The sequence below is a fragment of the Ammospiza caudacuta genome, chromosome 6, assembly GCF_027887145.1.
Source record: "Ammospiza caudacuta isolate bAmmCau1 chromosome 6, bAmmCau1.pri, whole genome shotgun sequence".
Classification (NCBI taxonomy): domain Eukaryota; kingdom Metazoa; phylum Chordata; class Aves; order Passeriformes; family Passerellidae; genus Ammospiza; species Ammospiza caudacuta.
Genome location: NC_080598.1, coordinates 9,815,431 through 9,835,087, shown reverse-complemented (window position 1 = coordinate 9,835,087; position 19,657 = coordinate 9,815,431). Strand labels below are relative to the sequence as shown.

Here is a 19,657-nt window from a genome sequence, read left to right as displayed (position 1 = left end):
TCCCCGTGGAGCCAAGCTTTGCGGGGACGCGAGCCTCATTAGGGAATCCAGGAGCTACAAGTGATGGATCTTTTTCTTTTCTTTTCTTTTCTTTTCTTTTCTTTTCTTTTCTTTTCTTTTCTTTTCTTTTCTTTTCTTTTCTTTTCTTTTCTTTTCTTTTCTTTTCTTTTCTTTTCTTTTCTTTCTTTCCTTTCCTTTCCTTTCCTTTCCTTTCCTTTCCTTTCCTTTCCTTTCCTTTCCTTTCCTTTCCTTTCCTTTCCTTTCCTTTCCTTTCCTTTCCTTTCCTTTCCTTTCCTTTCCTTTCCTTTCCTTTCCTTTCCTTTCCTTTCCTTTCCTTTCCTTTCCTTTCCTTTCCTTTCCTTTCCTTTCCTTTCCTTTCTTTCCTCCTCTCTCTCTCTCTCTCTCTCCTTTTCTCTTTTCTCTTTTTTCTCTTTCTCCCAGGTGGAAGCCCTGCTGTTTCCCAGCATTTGCAGTGTAGCTGGCAAGTGAGTGCACACGCACTCAGACACCCTTGCAGCAGCAACGCCTTTAATTGCATTTTAGCTGTGGCACGCAGACAGCCCCACAGCTGTTCAGACAGACATTGGGCCTACTCATAAATCCTTCCTCAAACTACAAAATGTCACAAGCTTTGTGGCTGGCGGGACTAACAGTTTAACACCACGCAGTTGGCAACTCCACAATAATTTAGGACAAAAGCAAGATGCATTCAATGCCCAGTGGATAGTGCAAGAACAATATTCACAGCAATATTATCTGAGCTGAAATCCAGCTCAGTTTCCAGGACAAATGCTTCACTCTTGCACAAGTACCTTCAGATTTTTTTTAAATGCCTATGAATACTCAGGAACACAGTTTTAATTCTTACTTGGAAGTCAGGCTTTTCAGCTATTTATACTTCCCATAAGAACATATCAGAAAGTCAGATTTTCTGGTGATAAAGGGAGATGATTTATTGCCATTAGGGGAGGTGTAAGAATAGTGTTGGCTGCAAGAAGGGGATTTTTTGTTTTCAACCCATTTGCCCTATTCTTTCTCCATATGAACAGCTGAACATACATGCTCTCCAAATGCTCTCCAAATGTGAGATCATTTGGGCATGGAGCTGGACTACAGGAGGAGCTACAACTGTGGGACCAGCTTTTCCAGAGCACTTTTTACCAAGCTGCTTGTGCAATGGTTAGGATATTCTTTTCCATGAGATTGCTCAAGATGCGTTTGAAACTGTGCTTTAAACTGGTAAAATGGCACAAATTTTTGCATGTACCCACAGTAATTTTTTTATAAACAGCATTTAATCCAGGCTTAGGTTGAACAGATCAGTTTGAGAATCTACCTATGACCAGTTTAAACTGTATATCCACTTAAGACTCTGCATCAAGTGGAAAATGGAAAACTTGAATTAGATTCAATTTGGTGTCTAGATAGAAACTGGTTTTACTGCCAGGTAAGCCCCAACAGATCTAAGCTAACAGGAACTGGACATACAGACCTGTTCCCCAAAATGAAACCTCTAAAATCAGATAGTAACTGCTGCGCAGAACCCTGATGTCACCAGGATGGAATAGAAGGGTGTGTCTCCACCGGCTGAGGTACCATTGCCTCTTTCTCCTGTTGCTATGGTTATATAGAATATCTGTGCATAGCCACACACTCCTGCGTACCATGTGTGTGCCCCTCCTCTCGCCCAGGGGCTGGTGGTGGGGCACCCTGCAGCCAAAGGGGAGAAGCTGCAAAGTTACATTTGAAGGAAAAAAAAAGTTGTTTCGATACACTGGAGATAAATGACTGATGGGCTTTCTGAGTGGCCACCCCAGAGGTTTCCTGGAGTGCATTACCTTGCTGGCAGCCAGGAACAGCTGTTTCCAGACATCTCACTAATTAAGTAATTAGGCAACCAAGTCAGACTGTTTGCTCTTGCCAATGTAAATGTGGATGAATCCAACTGCACCCCTAAGATGGGCATGATTTTTATGGTGTCATCCTAACTTTGTCCAAATGTACAGCTTGTTGTTTAACATTGAAGAAGGCTGGAACTTGCACTGGGCAGCACAAAATCACGATGAGGGGAAGCAGAAGAGAGGATGATCCTGGAGCTTGCAACTGTTGATCGACTGGAAATCCCACTCTGCTCTTGTTCTGTAGGGTGAGAACGTCATCTGGGGCCACTAAACTGTCCTTCAAAATTAAATCAGGTGTTCTGCAGGGAAGAGTATTGCATGTAACAGAGGCATGTGGTAGCGTGATCCTTGCCAAGTACCGAGCCAAATTAAAAGGCTGGAGCGAAGAAATACTTAAAGACAGGTTTTAGAACAGCTATCACAGCAGATTCTCATGGCTCATGAGTATCTTTAAATACTTTACCTTCCTTTTACACGTTAGAGGCTTAAAGCACAGTTGAGGGAGTTGAGCAAGGACACGCAAGGAGCCGAGGAGCGGCGCAGGTTTCTGTATCATAACGCAGAACTTCTGTTTGTTTATTCATGCAACGCATAAATTATTACTCAGAGTAAATACTTAATGAGGGTTCATTCTTAGGCACGGGAAGAAGGGCAGTGTGCCCTGGGGGTCAATCTCTCCCGGAGGGTTCCCGTTATGGGACCGGGCCTGGTTTGCAGTGCGGGGCTCCCGGCCCGGGGGGTTCCCGTTATAGGACCGGGCCCGGTTTGCAGTGCGGGGCTCCCAGCCCCAGGGGTTCCCGTTATGGGACCGGGCCCGGTTTGCAGTGCGGGGCTCCGGGCCCGGGGGGTTCCCGTTATGGGACCGGACCCGGTGCGCAGAGCGGGGCTCCCAGCCCCAGGGGTTCCCGTTGTGGGACCGGGCCCGGTTTGCAGTGCGGGGCTCCCGGCCCGGGGGGTTCCCGTTATAGGACCGGGCCCGGTTTGCAGTGCGGGGCTCCCAGCCCCAGGGGTTCCCGTTATGGGACCGGGCCCGGTTTGCAGTGCGGGGCTCCGGGCCCGGGGGGTTCCCGTTATGGGACCGGACCCGGTGCGCAGTGCAGGGCTCCCGGCCCGGGGGGTTCCCGTTATGGGACCGGGCCCGGTTTGCAGAGCGGGGCTCCCAGCCCCAGGGGTTCCCGTTGTGGGACCGGGCCCGGTGCGCAGTGCGGGGCTCCCGGCGGGGCCGCTCCACTCGGAGCGCAGCCGTGGCCGGGCGGCGGCGCTGGCGAGGCCCGGGGGGGCCGGTGCGCGTCACGGCGGGGGGCGGGCGGGGAGCCCCCGCTGCGGGGGCGTCGGGGCCGCGCCTGGGCAGCGGGCGGAGCCGCCGCCGCCTCCTGCCGGAGCCGCTCCGCGCGTCGGAGGCTGCGCTCGGCTCCGCTGGGCTCGGTGCGGCTCCGCAGCAGCTGCCGGCGGCCGGGGAGGGAGAGAGCGAGCGAGGGAGCGGGCGCCGCCGCCCGCGCCGCGCCGATGGGTCTCCTCTTGCTCCTCTGGGCGTGTGCGGCCGCCGCCGGGGCAGGTGAGGGGCCGGGCTCCGTGGCGGGGCTGCGGTCCGCCCCAGCCGCCTCCCTGGGGAGCGAGGGCCGGGGCCGCCGCCCGGGGCGCGCCGGTGGCGGGCGGAAACTTTACGGGGAGGCGGCGACGGCGGTGGCAGCGGGAGCCGCCCCGGCCGTGAGGGGCCGGGCAGGGCTCGGGGCTCCGCGGGGCGCAGCCGGGCTCTGTGGGGCTCCGCGGGGCGCAGCCGGGCTCTGTGGGGCGCAGCCGGGCGCTGTGGGGCTCCGCGGGGCGCAGCCGGGTTCTGTGGGGCGCAGCCGGGCTCTCGCTGTGGGGCTCGGTGGGGCGGGCGCTCCGCGGGGACCGGGGCGGGCGTGGGAAAGTTTTGCGAGAGCGGCGAGCGGGCTGAGCCCCGCGGGGACCGGGAGCGGAGCGGCGGCCGGCGAGGGTCCGGGGCCGTGTCCGTGTCCGTGTCCCGGCGGCGCTGCCCGCGGTGCTGCCCGCGGTGCCGGGCGCGGGGCGCGGCGCTATGGGCGTGATGCGGCTGGCAGCGCGTTATTCCAGCCGGCTCCGCTGTCTCTCCAGCCTTGCGCGACCCAAGTAGCGCTTCTTGTTCCTTGCGAAGGCTTTGTTCTTGGTCCCCGGGCAGCGCTCCTCCTCGGCTGGAGCTGCTGAGGGACACGTTTCTCCTTTCTCCTTTCTAGCTGTTCTCAGGGAAACCGCCCGGCACAATTATCAAAATGCGAAGGAATTAATGTTTTGTAATTGAATTCTTATAGTAATTATAACCTCATCAAAATCTACAGAGAGATGCGGCATAAAAATAGTTGGAAAAAAATAGTACCTGTCCCTTTCACAGTGGTGTTACCCCTGCTAGTGCATACCGAGATTTTAAATGGTCAGCAGGACCCAAAACTCTGCTACTTGGAAAGTTCTGTGTGTGCAACAATTGCCATCGAAGTTGTGAGAGGAGAGAGCAAAATGCCTGTTCTAGAGACTCTTCTTTACTATTTTACTGGTTTCACGTGGGTACGTGCAAATGGCTTGGTTGTGTTGAGCGTGCTTTAATAAAAGTTTTCCCATCCCCAAACAGCACGTTACACATGTCGAGGCTGTTATAAATGTGCTGTACGTGTTGCATGGCTGCACATTAGCTAGATGGAGCATGGCATGATTGCTGGTGCTTGGGTGTAAGTGATAAAGGCAGAAGCAGAGAATAAAAGCTGTCAGAGCTGTAAGGCAGAATTAATTTCTTTTAGGGATTTCCTGGTGACATCATTCATAATTATATGGCTTAATCCTCTAATCTACTGTAGTGCCTTCAGTTCACATTGGGCAGAATCCACCAAGTCCTGAGATGATTTCTGCTCCCGCCCACCTGCCTGAAGCATTTGGACTGTTGCTTGTGTAAGCCACTGATTTAAGGGGAATGGCCCAATTACTTTAAATAGGAATTGAAACCAACATCATCCAGAATCGGGCCCAGGCATTGCACAGCTCTCCAGCGAGAGCAGACTGCTTCATGCTTAATTTTGACTTCAGAAAGAGATGGCATTTCCAGCTACTTGTTCCACTGGAGAGAGACAGCATGAAATACTAGATGCAAGTGTTGTTGATATGCATGTGGTATCTTTCTGATAGACTGGGGGAGACCACAGGGGAAAAGGAAGACTTGGTTATCATACTGAAGCTGCTGATTTGTTGTTTATTAATTATTAACTCGGCATTTGAGTGCCTGCTGCCGTTTGAAGACCCAGCTCAGGAAAATGACTAGGTATTTAAAGCAGTGTAGGCTCTTGCTAAATAGTTACTGTGACATAAGAAACGGTCTCTGTTTTCAGAAGTATTTTAAAAGCTGGAAGAGAACACACTGAAGCTGTCACACAGGACCCTTTGCCGGCATAAATCGAAGCCTGTGGAGCTACAGTGATGTATACTTGTTGAGCCTTGGGTATTCAGGGTGGAATAAACAGCTTTAATAGAGCAGTGGAGCTGCTGTGATTTATGGGAGTGCCTATACTTGCTCGCTGTGGTTTCTGTCCCCACCCTGTTGATGGCTGTGACAGAGCTTTCACTTACTTTAATGGGTTTGAGATTTGTCTTACTGAACAGTTTGTCCTTTCTGTTGAGCAAGTTTTAGTACCTACTTGACCTCCCTTCATATCAGTAGATTATTGCTGATCTGAATAGATGTAAGCCCTTCCTAATGAGGGACAGCATACTCTGTTTCTCATAGGGACAGCCAACACTTGTCTTTGCTGCTAGGTAAATTCACACAATTTACATTGTGCTGCTTTTCTGCTGAATGAAAACGTTGGAAGAATAATAAGTGCTTTCTTGTTTTGGTTCTGGTCTTTATTCCAGGAGAGGGAGGTGTTTGTAGTCACCAGTGTGGATGTTGTCAGTTGCAGTCATTCAGTGCCTGTGCTGAAAGTGAAAGACAGTACAAAAAGCCCGATGATGTTGCTGATTATCTGGGAAGTTTTTACCTTTGGAGAAGTTTATCTGGGTTCTCTAATATTCTCCCAATTCCAATTTTCTACAAAAATGTGTTTATCCCCATATCCTTATGTAAGCACTGGGTGTGTGGATGTGTCAGCACTCTTGGAGCTTCAGTTCCATCCGATGCCTCTAGATCTTAATTTTCCTTGTAGAGTAAGGTTGCTAGAGACCTCCTAAAGCTGTATTTTCAGTATTTTTTAGTACTCAGTCCCTTGTGGAGTAGAATCCTCTATGTTAGCACAACAAGTTATTCCATCAACTTTTCATCCTTGAGGAAAAGAGAAAGTTCTGGAGTACAGAAGATTTATGAGTAGTATATGTAACTTCTTGTTCATTCTGTACACCTCAGTAATTTCTCAGAGCCTTTCAAAGAATCAAACTAGAGTACTTGCTGCTTAAATGATCCAGAAGTGTAGTCCTGGAATAACAAATCAATCAATTTAGGCCTGAATGTGAAGTCTACTTAGTGGAAATCAATCTGGACGTGCTTTACAGGTAATGTCCTTGCTCCATGGAAGTCAATGGGACTTTTAGCATTGACTTCAGCTGTGTCAGGATTTCATTCTTGGACTTGTTACTAATGATGTTAGTGAAAAATGTAATTAGGAAAGTGTTTGGATTCCACACAAGCTATTTGACCTGTGTCTCAGGCACAGATCTCACGTCACTCTCACTGCTGTGTTGAGAGAAACACTGAGGGCAGGCTGCTCTCTTCCCATCCCTAAAAAAATGAGCTGTTTTTTGATGAATTTGGTGTGCTAACCATCAAACTGCCCTGCACTCCTCAACACAGCATTTTCAGACTTTTGGAATCTATGTCTTTTATGTCAATCCCATCAGGTCTCTGGTAGATTGAGGGCACCCAGGCTTTTTTAGTGAAAAATGTAATTAATAAAGTGTTTGGATTCCACATGAGCTATTTGACCTGTGTGTCAGGCACAGATCTCACATCACTCTTACTGTTGTTGAGAGAAACACTGGGGAATTTGGTGTACTGACCATCAAACTGCCCTGTACTCCTCAACGCAGCATTTTCAAACTTTTGGAGTCTGTGTCTTTTATGTCAATCCCATCAGGTCCCTAGTAGATTGAGGGTACCCAGGCTTTTCCTGGGCATAAGCCTTTTATGAATGTCAGGTTTAGATTTCTGCTTTCCCAACAGGTGCTCCTGCAGCCCAGAGGTGCAGCTGGCTGGAGTGAGTGGATGTGGGCTTTGGCAGCAGCAGAGGCAGTGTCAAATACCTTGGTGTTTGAGTATCAAACAAAAAGGGAATCGAATACCTGGATTCCCTTTTACTACCCAAGGCTCTTAGCCTACAGGAGGGTGCTCTTTGCCCTGCTGCCACATCTGCTCCATGCTCCTTTGGTCCACTTGGGAATATGGATTAGGTTTATGTGATGAGCTGTGGGCCTGCTCAGTTGGTCACAGCCAGGTAGGAAATGTGAGAGGAGTTTTCAGCCCTTACATCTCCCTGGAAATAATGTAGCTAACAGATGAATGCTGCAAATCTCTCTCATGGTTTGGCCTAGGTGGTTATGCTTGTCTTTATTTATTACTCTTGAACCTTTTGAAGATACTGGATAAATGTATCAGTTCTAGAACGTTTTAATGTGCACAGTAAAATCTCTGAGAAGGAAATAGCTTAATTGAAAGACTTGGAATAGAATATCTTCTCTTTGCTGCCTCTCAGTTACTGTCTTATAAGTAATTACTGTGTACAGTGTGTGAGTGGGAAGGAACTAGAAATGTCTGTGCTAGATATTCTTCTCTGTTCTTTCCATTACCTGATTTGAAATAAAAATTGATCTAACTTTCTCTGTCTCCAACAGCTGTAGGATTTGGAATGGATCCTGACTTACAAATTGATATCATCACAGAGCTGGATCTGGTGAATACAACCCTGGGGGTAACACAAGTGTCAGGACTGCACAATGCCAGCAAAGCCTTCTTATTCCAAGGTGAGAGAAATATCCTCAGCTTTCTTATCTTGCCTCAGTCTGCATGAGCTCAGGAGAGCTTTGATGCTTAAGGGGTTCCCTGTAATGGTGGTCTTACCTAACTATTGCTTTCTTTTATGTCTGTTTCTTGGAATTAGTTCTTGAAATACAGACGCTATTTTTTGTGTGTGTGCTGTCAGGTAGTTGCAAGGGAATTTTGGGTATGTTTTCAATATTCCCTGATACTTATTTCTCACTAAATATGTCAGAGTGGTTCCAGTGGATGGGCTTGTGGGATTTTTTTCTCTGTGATCTTATACATGCAGAGAGACACACAGCTAAAGCTGTGTAACTATGAGAAGGCATTTCATGTGTCAACACTGATTGGTAATGTAACAAACCTTTCATCAACTTTGTGAAAACTGCTAAGGGGGCCAAATTCTGTATTTAATATCAAGGGCAAGATAAGTCACTTTGTGTTTTTTCCCCCCTTCATTAAGTATTCTAACATAAAGTTTGTGAAGTGTTTGAAAATTATGTTGTTCTTTTTTTGTATTTTTACTGAATGAGATTCTGGATGTAGTTTTACAATGTATTTAGATAAGGTCTAGATTAAGGGACAGTGTCCTGGGGGTGGAAGCACTGAGTTGCTACCATGTGCTAATTAGGCAGGAAAGACATTTATATGACTTGAGATTAACATGTGAGTTAAAGCACTATTGGAAACATTTTTATTGTGAAGACTTCCTGTTTTTTTGGTTTTTTTTTTTTTTTTTTTTTTTTTTAATTGGTTTAGTCAATGTTGAAGACCCTTTTTCTTATCTGTCTTCTGTAGCTGTTTTTAGAGGCAGATGATTATGATCTCATTCAGTTCTGGATCTGCAGTGCTGGCTGACTCTGCTGTAAATAACAAGGGAAGTGGGTCTGCAATCTTGGTTCATTCTTTATCTGGCCAAAGCCAGTTCAGGTGTCAGAGCAGAGCTGCTTCTGGAGACCACCTCAGGATTTGTCTTCTGTCTTTTATGATACAACAAGTAGCTTAATTTTCACTGATTCCCAAATTAGTGTCCAGAAGAGCAGCATTGATTCTTTTCATTTAAAGATATCAGTTTTTTTTCTCTTGATACCCTGAGTCCAGATTTGTGTATTATGGACAAATAATACATTATAGTCAATCCTCTAAGGACTTCAGTGGCCTAAATATGTTAATAATTCCAATTGCTGTTCCACACAGCTAATTGCAACCACACTGATGAGTTGCAATGTGGGTTGTGGTGAGTTTTCACAGACTGGGGGTTAGAGCTGTAGGGAAGAAGTCTGAGATGTGTTTGTCAGGACTTGGATTGAGACCACTGATACTGAAAGTAGCTTTGAAAGGTTAATGGTGAAGATGTTTTGGATATTCTGTTCTTTTCTCCCTCTGTAGTTTGAGAACTTAGGACTGGTATAAGAAAGGTGGAATTTAGAAAATCCATATGAATGGATGAGCTGAAGGATAGATGCTCATGGGAAGCAATAAACAAACATTCACACTATGAAATGAATAAATAGTTTGAAGACTGTAGTTAGGTTCATAAAGCTTTTTTTAATTCCTGGAGCAGAAATGCTTTTTGCTAATGCACACAGGAATAGCCCTCTGCTTGAGTAGAGCCTCTAGTGTGAAACTTGTGGAAGGTGGCTCAAGAAAATTGCTGCCTTCAGCAAAGCTCATCAGCCCTTGGGTCATGGGAACACTGAAGGCCTTTGCTGTCAGTTGGGATGAGATCTGGAGCTGCCCTGTTGTCTTCTTCCCTCCTTGTTCCTATCTGTGACTTGTTAAATGTCAGCAGTGTGTTGGCAGCTGTAGGGATTCCCTTTTACTAGCAGAGGTGACTTTACAGCTACAGCCTGGCTGTGGGCCATGTCCTTTGGCTGCAACCAGGAGAAACTCACTCAACTTTGAGTTTTATCTTGTCATACAGTAAAACCAGGATAGAACTTGGAGTGTATGGGAGACTGCTATGTCTAAAATAGAAGTAATACTTTATTCCACAGAGATCCACAAAAAACCCTGGTCCAACATTGTGAAAAACACCAATCGCTTGTCTTTAGAATTTTAAAAGTTTAATAGTAATAAAATGGTTATAAAAATAGTAATATAATTAGAGTAATAATAATTTGGACAATTTGAATTAGGACAATATGAGACAATAAAAACAAAGAGTTATGGACAGTCTGGGTACCTTTTTCTGGGCAGCATGAGCCCAAAAAAGGACCCACGTTAGCAGAGGATTAACCCTTAACAACAACAGCCTGTTGCATATTCATACACCTCATACACGATGCATAAATTCCATTCAAACACAGGATTCTGTCTGGGCAGTGCCAGCTTCTTCCCCTGAACCCTGACAGTGCCTTCGAGGTGGGAAGAAGTTCGTTTCTCCTGATAAGGGAGCAATAAATTCTGTTTCTCTGAAAGATTCAGGTGTCCTGTGGCTGCTGTCTCAGTGTGACTCCTTTCTTTAAAAAAGTATCCTACATAGCATAGTTTCTAGTTTAACAATTTTTATTACCTAAAACTATATTTACCACAGTACTTAAGAGAATTAACACAGCATTACTTCCTAACACAACACATATAATATTCATTTCAATATTTGCCGAAAGCCAATCATAAAATACATGCATTTTTCACAAACATGACACTCCCAGAGGAGAGAAGGCCTGGAAGTTAGCACTGAGTTTCAAAAGGACTCTATCCTCTTGGAGCAGCTGTTCCAGGTGGTGCTTCAGCACAGCTCTGCTCAGTCCTCACCACATTTTCACAGTGGCAGTTCTGCCTGCCACCCTTGACAGCATGTATGGGGGCTCTGAGCTTACAGAAAAGCTCTCTGTGGAATATCTTCTGTCTTGTGAGATGAATTTGCTAAAATGGCTATACTGGAGGTGTTCAAACTGAGGGTGTTCTTCTGTGTGTTCCAGCAAGTTTGCATCTTGGAGGTAGAGAAATGGTAATTTTTTTCCCCAATCCAGACAGTTTTGTGTCCAGGGTAAGTCCAGGAAAATGTGGAATATTCTCCTAAGCAGTTCTTTTTCTGTGAATTAAACTGTTTGAAAGAGAAAGCTCTGTAAGTTTTGAGCATTCTTGAAATGAAAAAGGGGAGTGATATGAAGGTATACACAAAAAAAGGGGAAAATATTATTTTTAATTTGACTTTTCATCAGTGATAGCTCTCTTATGGTAAATGACATACTGTTTGTTACAGAGTTTTTGGGGAGTGGTGTCATGATTTAATTTACCCTAGAGAAGATGCAGAAAGGATTTTCTTTGAAGAGTTGGTGATTTCAGTCACAGACCGTCCCAGTAAAGCTGGTGGAGTATTCTGATTTTTTAATAATATTGGTATGAACAGCCAAACCTCAGATTTCTGGGTGAAACAGATTTATAGGCTAAGAAACAAATCCAGCTCTGTTGCAAATTGTGTGACAGCGTGGTAGAACCAAAGTGGCAATTGAGAGATGTGGGTTGCCTTTGGCAAGCAAATCTGTTCCTAATTCAGAAAAGCATAGAAACCTATAATTAAGTGTAGTCATCTGAGTTGTCCTGCTGGGCATGGGCTTTGATTGTTAGAGTATTTCAGCTGGATTTTTGATTGATCAGTTCCATTATTTGAATTTTTCAGTTCCATTCTCTGTGAAAGGGGGATGAGGAAGTAAAAAACCAGAGCAGTGTAAGTGCTGACAATGTGCATTAGAGGAAATGTATAACTCATAATTGCAATTCTGCAAACAGTCTGATTCTTAAGATCCATAACATTCTGGTGTCTTAATTATTTGTCTTTTATTAACTTTCACACACAAACATGGGAGAGGATGTCTTTGTGGGCAGATGATTTGCTCTAGCATGAAAGGGCACAGGAGGGTGAGTGGAGATTCTTGATGGGTGCTTTTGGGGAATGGGGCACCCAAGACTCTGATGTCTGACCCACATCTTCAGCTAGGAGGCCAGGGGAGTTAAGGAAATGGTTGTGGGGCTGGGTAGAAAACCTGCCTCAAAGAAATATACTGAAAATAGGAACTTTTCACCCAATAACGTGCCTTACAATGACATCTGACAAACATGGAATGAGAGACATCTACAAATGGTGTCTTACAGGCATGAGAAATGAACAGGATCAGAACAGGATTATACTGTAAACTGCAAATAATACAATTAATGCAAATAATAAATATTGTAAATAGTGCATTAAGGAACCCTGAGCTTCCTTGCTGGGGCTCAGTCCTGTTCTCTGTTTCAGATAGCAGAGAACAGGGCTTGTCCTGACTGGCTTACCAGGATCTTGAATTCAGTGGCACAGGAAAGCTCTGATGATAACTGGGGCACAAGGAGGCAAAAATAAGGCAAAACTGGTCATCCTGTTTCTAGGTAGACTGAGAGCAGTCTTTAGCCTGGCTGTTTAAGATGTGATTACTTTAACCAGTCTGACTTTAGTTCCATGCTTAGTTTGTGTTGTGGAAATAAGATTTTATTCCTTTTATAACCTGTCAGCTATGCCTATTTCTTTTTAATTATTCCTGCAACATCTCTTTGGATTTAACAGAGACTTAAAACCTTTATTTACGAAACAGTTCTCCCCCAGCCCTGAAAGTTTATTAAGGCTTTGCTGTTTCCTTTACTGGCAATCTGGCACAATTTTTCAACTTAGCTTTTAAATCAGGAATGGTCTTTTTACTACGTGTGCTATGTTTAGCAAAAGAAACCACTGAGTACACTTCAAAGTCTGGAGATGTGCAGTGCTGTGTTCTTGGCCATTTCTTGCCTTGTGTTACACAGGCACTGGATGTAAGAGAAACACCTGGCCTGGAGCTGCTGCAGCAGGGTTCAGTCATGCTCCTTATTCCCACCTTGTAGCAGACACTGCTGAGTGCTTTTCTGTACACTCGTGGCTCCTACAGCAAAGGTGAAAGAATAACAAGTGTCTTACAGCGTAGAGAAAGAAAAAGAGTGAAACTCATTGAGTTCCTGGGAAAAAAGGAGTGTCCTGCTTCAGGCCAAAAGAGAGATCAAAGCTGCACTTCCAAGGCGGGTGGAGGTGAGTCCCAGGAGACCCTTGAGCTTCCAGAAGAAGTGCACTCCTCTCTGTTGGTGTTTTCCTTCAGTGTTTCACAAATCCTGGCTTTTTTTAGACTAATTCCTCACTTAGAGAGTAGAAGTGTTTCCAGATTCTACTTCAGGAATTTCAGTCAGGTTTTGCAGTGCTGAACTAGAAGAGGTTTGAATGCTGGCCAACTTTGCCATGTTTTAGGCTGGTGGATAAGAACAACTGCCTAAACTGATCTTGTGATCAGGAGTATAGAGGGGGAATGGGATAAGCACACACCCCTTTTAATCAGGAACAAAATACCTCTGCCTCTGGTGGGACAGTGTTCAGGAAATGCTTCTTGTGCCCTGGCAATCTGTTTGGGGCAGCAGCTCAGCACTGAGCTGTGCTCACTGAATTCCAGGGCCAGGTTATGGCTGCTGCCTTTGTCCATTGGTGCTGTGTCACAGACATCTTTTATGGAAAATCCTTTCCTTAGGATTTTGTCTCCTGAGAAGCTGAGAGGCCTCAGAAACACAATGTAAACAATGGTTATCTGCTGCTGTGGAATGCAACAGGTGCAGCTGTGATTGGTCTCATGTGGTTGTTTCTAATTAATGGCCAATCACTGGCTCGGACTCTGTCCGAGACACGAGCCTTTGTTATTTTCTTCCTTTCTGTTCTTAGCTTAGCCAGCCTTCTGATGAAATCCTTTCTTCTATTCTTTTAGAATAGTTTTAATGTAATAGATATCATAAAATAATAAATCAGCCTTCTGAAACATGGAGTCAGATCCTCATCTCTTCCCTCATCCTGGGACCCCTGTGAACACGGACACAGTGCTGAGCTTCTCACCCTCAGCCTGGATGCCATGGCCAAGGTTTTAATGCTCTCCAGGTGTTAAACTCTGTTGTGGCAGCGTGATGTGCAAAGTGTGTGAGCTGCAGAGCTCAGAACAGAGCCAGGGGCTGGGTGAGAGGGAGCAGAGAGCAGCTTGGGCTGGAAACATGTCATTGCTCTTATTGCAGACCTCCCACCACCTGCCCCAGTGAGCAGGAGAGATAAACTTTAATTTTGGAATTGGGGCGTCAGTCCCTCTTTACGTGAGATAATGAGACAAGAGTCATTGCTTTTTGTGGGATCTCCTCTGCTACCTTTATAGCAAATATTAAATATCAGTAGTATTGTTTTTACAGAGCAGAAACCTCACAGCAGCAGAAAAATTACGAAGGCACAGCATGGTGGCTGGAAATCTTAGTTCTGCCTTCAGGTGTCATGGGAGAGAGCAGCTCTGGTATCTTTCCCATGATGGTGTATCCAAACATCCCCTCTGGTGGGAACACCAGGGTTCTTGGGCAGCCCCCTCCTTCACCTGCTTTGGGACACTTGGCAAAGCAGCTCATGACCCTTGCACTGTTGGAAAGGAATGGCTATTTTTATTAATTTTTTTTTTCCACCAGGTATTGCCCACTGTCACTTGGGTTTATGTCTGTGCAACTGCCCCCCTCCAGCTGGATGAGATTTTATTTTTCCCTTTTAAAATGCATTTTGCCTGAGGTGCTGCTGGCCTGGGCATGGGGCAGGCCAGAACCAGCAGTGTGTCCCCTCACAGAGCTGTCCTGCAGCTCACCAGAGCTTTATTTCTGTGGAAACCCTGCAAGCTTCTTGAACCTGTGAGCTTTTATTTCACTTTTTAAAGGTCAGAGTGAGGTATTTTGCCATTGATGTGCCACTGTGTAGCCCTGCTCTGCTTCCTATAGGGGTGGGTAAATTTGGGGTTTTACCCCATGTTGCCTGTCCTAGGCTTCAAGTGATGGTGGGCAATACCTGGTGAAAAAAACCCCAAAATACGCCAGACATTCCTTTCCAACAGTGCAAGGGTCATGAGTTCCAAATATAATAATAATTCCTTTCCAACAGAGTGCAAGGGTCATGAGTTCATGAGGGAGAGGCAGCTGCCATCAGATAGAAAACCTTTTTATTTGTCAGTAAAAACACCTTGAGGTGTGGATCAGCCTCTTGCCTCATCCTTGGTAACATTCAGGTGTGGTAGCATTCTGTGCTGCTTTATTTGGGCTGTTCCTCTTGGCTGTCCCTTCTGAGAGTCCCCCTCTCTCCTGGGCATTACAGAATTGGTGCTTTACCCTTGTCTAGGTGTGAAATCTATCCAACATACTGATATGAAGGTATAGCTTGTGAATAATTTCAGAGTTTCTCCTTCAGTATTCTCTTGTTTAAAACACCCCTGCCCCCTGCTTCCAAGCAAGTGTAGACTAAAATAGAAACCTAGTCACATTAAACAACAGTGACCAATTTCTACTTTTACCTTTTTTCCCCTCCCCATCCTGAATGCTGTCATGCTGCCTTCTGTTCCTTGACATTTTTTGGATTTCCCATCATGTCTGTCATGATTAGGAGAGAGTTCTGAGCACATATTGCCTCTGTCCTTGACAGTTATTTTTGCTTTCCTGGGAGACAATAATTGTGCTGCTTATCTATCTTCATTTGCCACGATGGAAAGTGCAGAGGGGAGGTGGGATAAGTACTTCTGTAGTGTGCTAAAAGCCTTGAATGCTTCTGGCAACCTGTTGACAAAGTCCTGTCATGAAGATAAGCAGAAAAGGAAGAAAAGCTCTTTACTCTTTAATGGGCTGAGAGGGGATGCAGAAATTAGTTTCTGATACTGCTGGGAAGGGTGTTGTACACCATGTGGTGCTTACAGTGAAAGTAACTCAGATAAAAGCAGGACTAACAGTTTGAGTTTCTTGTATCCTCATCAAAATAAGAACACGACAAAAACTGTCTTTTTCATGCAAAGATTTTTGGCAAATGGATACTCTTCAGTCGTACCGTCCTGTAATTAGCTCCTTGTTTATTAAACAAGCATTAAAGTGGAGTGAGAATATTCTGTAGCATCTTGTCAGGTGGGCCCAGGTGCTGGTCAGAGCTGTGGGAAGCTGGCACCTGGGTTGTGCTGCCTTGGGGCCAGTCCCTGAGTGCTCCTGGGTGAGGAATCCTGCACCTCATATTCAGCTCTGGGCTGCTGGACAGATGCTGCATTTAGAGAGGGCACAACTGGAGCACTTGTAGGGCACTGCTGAGCTACAGCTGCTTGAAGTGCAGAGGATGGGAAAAGCACTGCTCAAGATTTGGGTTCTTACTGTAGGCAGTGAAACGAAGCAGCCTGTTATTGTGTATTTTGACCCCAAGGGTGGTGATATCTTAAATTTTAAACCAATTTTAGTAGAAACTTGGTAATAACTGAGCAAAATATTTACATTCGGCCTACTTGATTACATTACTTCTAAACACAGCTACATCTTTTGCCTAAAAGGAAGTGTTATTTGAAATTACTTTCACAGGTTTTCTTTTTAAGACTGTGTACCTTAAAGAGGTACACAAAGGCATATACAACCAGACCTAATGAAGGAGCCAGGAATGGACCATTTCCTGTGATGAAAAATCCTGCTGTCTTGGAGCTGTGTATCAAGAATAAAGATTAGCTGCTACTTGAGACCTCAACCTATGCCAAATTCTAGAACAATCCTGCCACCTGTGGTGCAGGTGTATAAATGGTACACAAGGGGGGACATTTTTTCTGTTATTTTTTCATTTTCACCACATCAATGGCATGAAGTATTCATGTCATACTGTGCTGGTTTTGTGGTGTTATATCATGTGATTGTCTTGCCTTTTTTGCCTATTGAAAGATACAGAGTGCATTAGGTTTTTATTTTTTTAATAGAATGGGCAAAAATTGATTTTGGTACCTGATGCCCACTCCAACATGGGATGATGTCCTTAGTTACACATGCATATCTGCTAAAATAGCATGGTTGGTCCTGTAGTTCTGATGACAGGGATCTGTGAATCCCTATTTTAGAGCAGTAAGTACAGCAGCTTAGAATTGGTTTTGCTTCTTAAAAGCCTCTCATTGCAGTTTTTCTGTCCCCCATCCTCCCTCCTTTGTGGTAACATTTCTTAAATTACAGTGGAGCTTGCTGAGGGTCCCCTGTACTGTAAATAGGATGAATTTTACAGGATCATTGCAGCTGCAGGGGCTGTTTCAGAGCCTGTCTTCCCCGGCACATACAGGTGACTCCTCCTCTGAAGCTGTGAGGTTTCCATTTGGCATCTGTGGGAACAGACACTCCCAGAGGGGATAAATTTGTGTTGTAAAGCTCAGTTCTGTATTGTGTAGCCCCCTTCTTTTACGTCTTTATTTTAATTTTTTAAAAACCTTTTGCGAACTGGAATGTAACATAAATATATACAGAACATAAAGATCTTTTTAGAGAGAAACAGATATAAAAACTGGATCTTGGAGTTCAAATACTTGTTGCTTCTAAGATGGACTGGCCACAGATGACATTCGTATCTGCCTCTCTTTCTCTCTCTGTACTTCAGCTCATTGTGAATAATTCTGAAATTTTAAAGCCTCTTCCTGGGGACTGGGGAAAATAAAGCCAAGATGTGTGGGAGGGGAGTGGGATTTGTGTGTGCATGTGTCATGATTTTTCGTGGTCTGTGGAGGTCTCCACAGATGCTCATCGTGCTGTTTGGAAAGCCAAGCAGCACAGCCTTAAAACATGACATTTGTAGAATAATTTGATAAACACTGATGATTTGGAGGCCTCATGTGTTGCCTTTATCCCAGCCTTCCTTTTCAGGGAATGTACTGACAAGCTGTGGTAGGAGGACACTGCAGTGTTAGTTACAGTGATCTTGTTTGGGAAATGGTGGAAGAAATTTAGGTTTCCTTCATTGTAACTAATTATGGAGCCAGGAAAAAAAAGAGTTTCGCTCATATTTCTGTCATCTTTAAGTCATGTCCTCTGCTTTAGCTTTTTGTTCTCTGGTACTGGCATTGCTTTTAATGTTTTCTGATGTCTTGAATGGCTGCTTTCAGATGGGATATTCTGCCCACCTTGCCTCGTGCCATCCTAAGCGCTTCAAAATGTGATCATTAAAAATAAAAGTAAACATTATTGCTGGTGTTACTGCTAAAGGCAAGAAATGCAGAAGGGGAGGGAGACGAGGCAGATCTATTTAAATAAAAGCTTATTTTCAGAAACAAAGGCTTATGGAGAAAAGGGAGCTCTTAGTACTCCAATCACGTTTCCTGTTACGGATGAACCCACAGCAATGGATGCTATCAAAGTTGTCATATTTTATTCATGAGTTGTGGTATGCTTGGGTGAAATAAGAAAAGCAATGGTCCAAATCATAATTATGGTGTAAAAAGATAAAACAGTTATTATTGTGACTTTTTAAAAGAAATTATGAAATCTCTCAAATCATGTAAAACTCCTGGAGAATGACTAAGTATGTTAGTTATTTATGGGTCTTTGTTGTGGGTGTTGTGAAACATTTCACCAATGGTGTTCATATTTATTTTGGGAGAAAATATAAATGTGTGCCTGTGTACGTTCCAAGAAACAAAGACATCTAGAATATTGAATATAAACATAAAGAGGCTGACAGCAGAAATTATCTTTCAGTAGAGAAGGGCTCTCACAAATGTATTATGCCTCATGTTATTATCATGCAGTTAATAAATAAAACAGACACCCAGGATTTAATTTGCTTTAGCAATAACATGGAAGTGATTTTTTTCCTTGGGGTAAGAAAACAAAAGGGAGAATTAGTTCATGAAACATGTGTTGTTTAATGCTTGTATAAATCATTTATACAGTATAAAAAAAACCCCTGAAATCATAACTTTTTAGCAATACATGACCTATGCTTTAAAAGTAATTAAAAAACTATTTAGAGTGTCAAGTCTTTGAGAGTTTGTGAACCAAGAGAGCACTCCAGCAAATGCTTGCTTCAAACTCCAAGGATAATTTCATTGCATTTAGCTGGATTATTCATGTGATAAAATGACTGGAAATTAAAACCCGTGTGTGGGTGTACCCAGGTCTGTTAGCTGCATTAGGATAGTGTAACCTCTCTCCACAGTGAAGAAACAAAGTCAGATTTCTGCTTTGCTGAAACTTCCCTTTTAATGAACTATTTCAAGTACTATTTTGATTTACACATTTAAGAGTGCAGGTTTTCACCAGGGAGGCAAATTCTAATTTCTGTATGGCTTTGCTGATGTTAGACTGGGATTTTCAACAAAGTCAGAGTAACTTAGCATTCTGCTTGTTTCCTGCTCCTGTGGAAGCTGGATCTTAAAATTTTGTTGAAATGGGTTATTTGTTGACTGTATCTGTTAAATTCATAGTAAACTTAGGAATCATAAAGCACTTCAGAAGTACTTTTGTTTTTTTTTTTCCTAAATATTGTTGCCATAAATTATGACTAGTATTTATTATTACCTGGAAGAAAGAAGAGTGCTAAATGAGAAATCAGAATTATTACATACTGCTCAAAAATGTAAGTGGATCAGTCTCTCTCTTCTATTAAGCTTATATTTTATTTCTGGATTACAAACACACATGGAGTTATAATGGGGGAAATAAGACCAAACCTACAATTAACAGTTTTTTGCAAAACTTATCTTCTGTGTCTGATTTTTTGTTCTAGGGGCTTCTCACCTTCTGGTACCACCTTAAGTTTCCTTTAAACAAAGCAGAATGTATTTTGTCAAGTTTTGGTATATATTATCATTTTTAAAAAGTAATCTCTATTATTTTTGTGTGACTTCAAGCATATTTGAAAATGCTTTCTAGAAGGGGAGGAAAAAATTGTTTAGCTTGCTTTTGCATGAAGCCATATTTT

General features: G+C 43.9%; 1 protein-coding gene across 3 annotated transcripts in view; it reads left to right on the top strand.

The window, feature by feature from the left end:
• Positions 1-3,327: 3,327 nt before the first annotated feature.
• Positions 3,328-19,657, top strand: part of NELL1 (neural EGFL like 1) — a 279,798-nt gene continuing 263,468 nt past the window's right edge. For all 3 annotated transcript variants that reach the window (XM_058806260.1, XM_058806261.1, XM_058806259.1), the window contains exons 1-2: positions 3,328-3,456; positions 7,764-7,892. In XM_058806260.1, the coding sequence (XP_058662243.1) occupies positions 3,408-3,456; positions 7,764-7,892 (178 nt within the window). In that variant the 5' untranslated portion in view covers positions 3,328-3,407. The remainder of the gene's footprint in view (positions 3,457-7,763; positions 7,893-19,657) is intronic.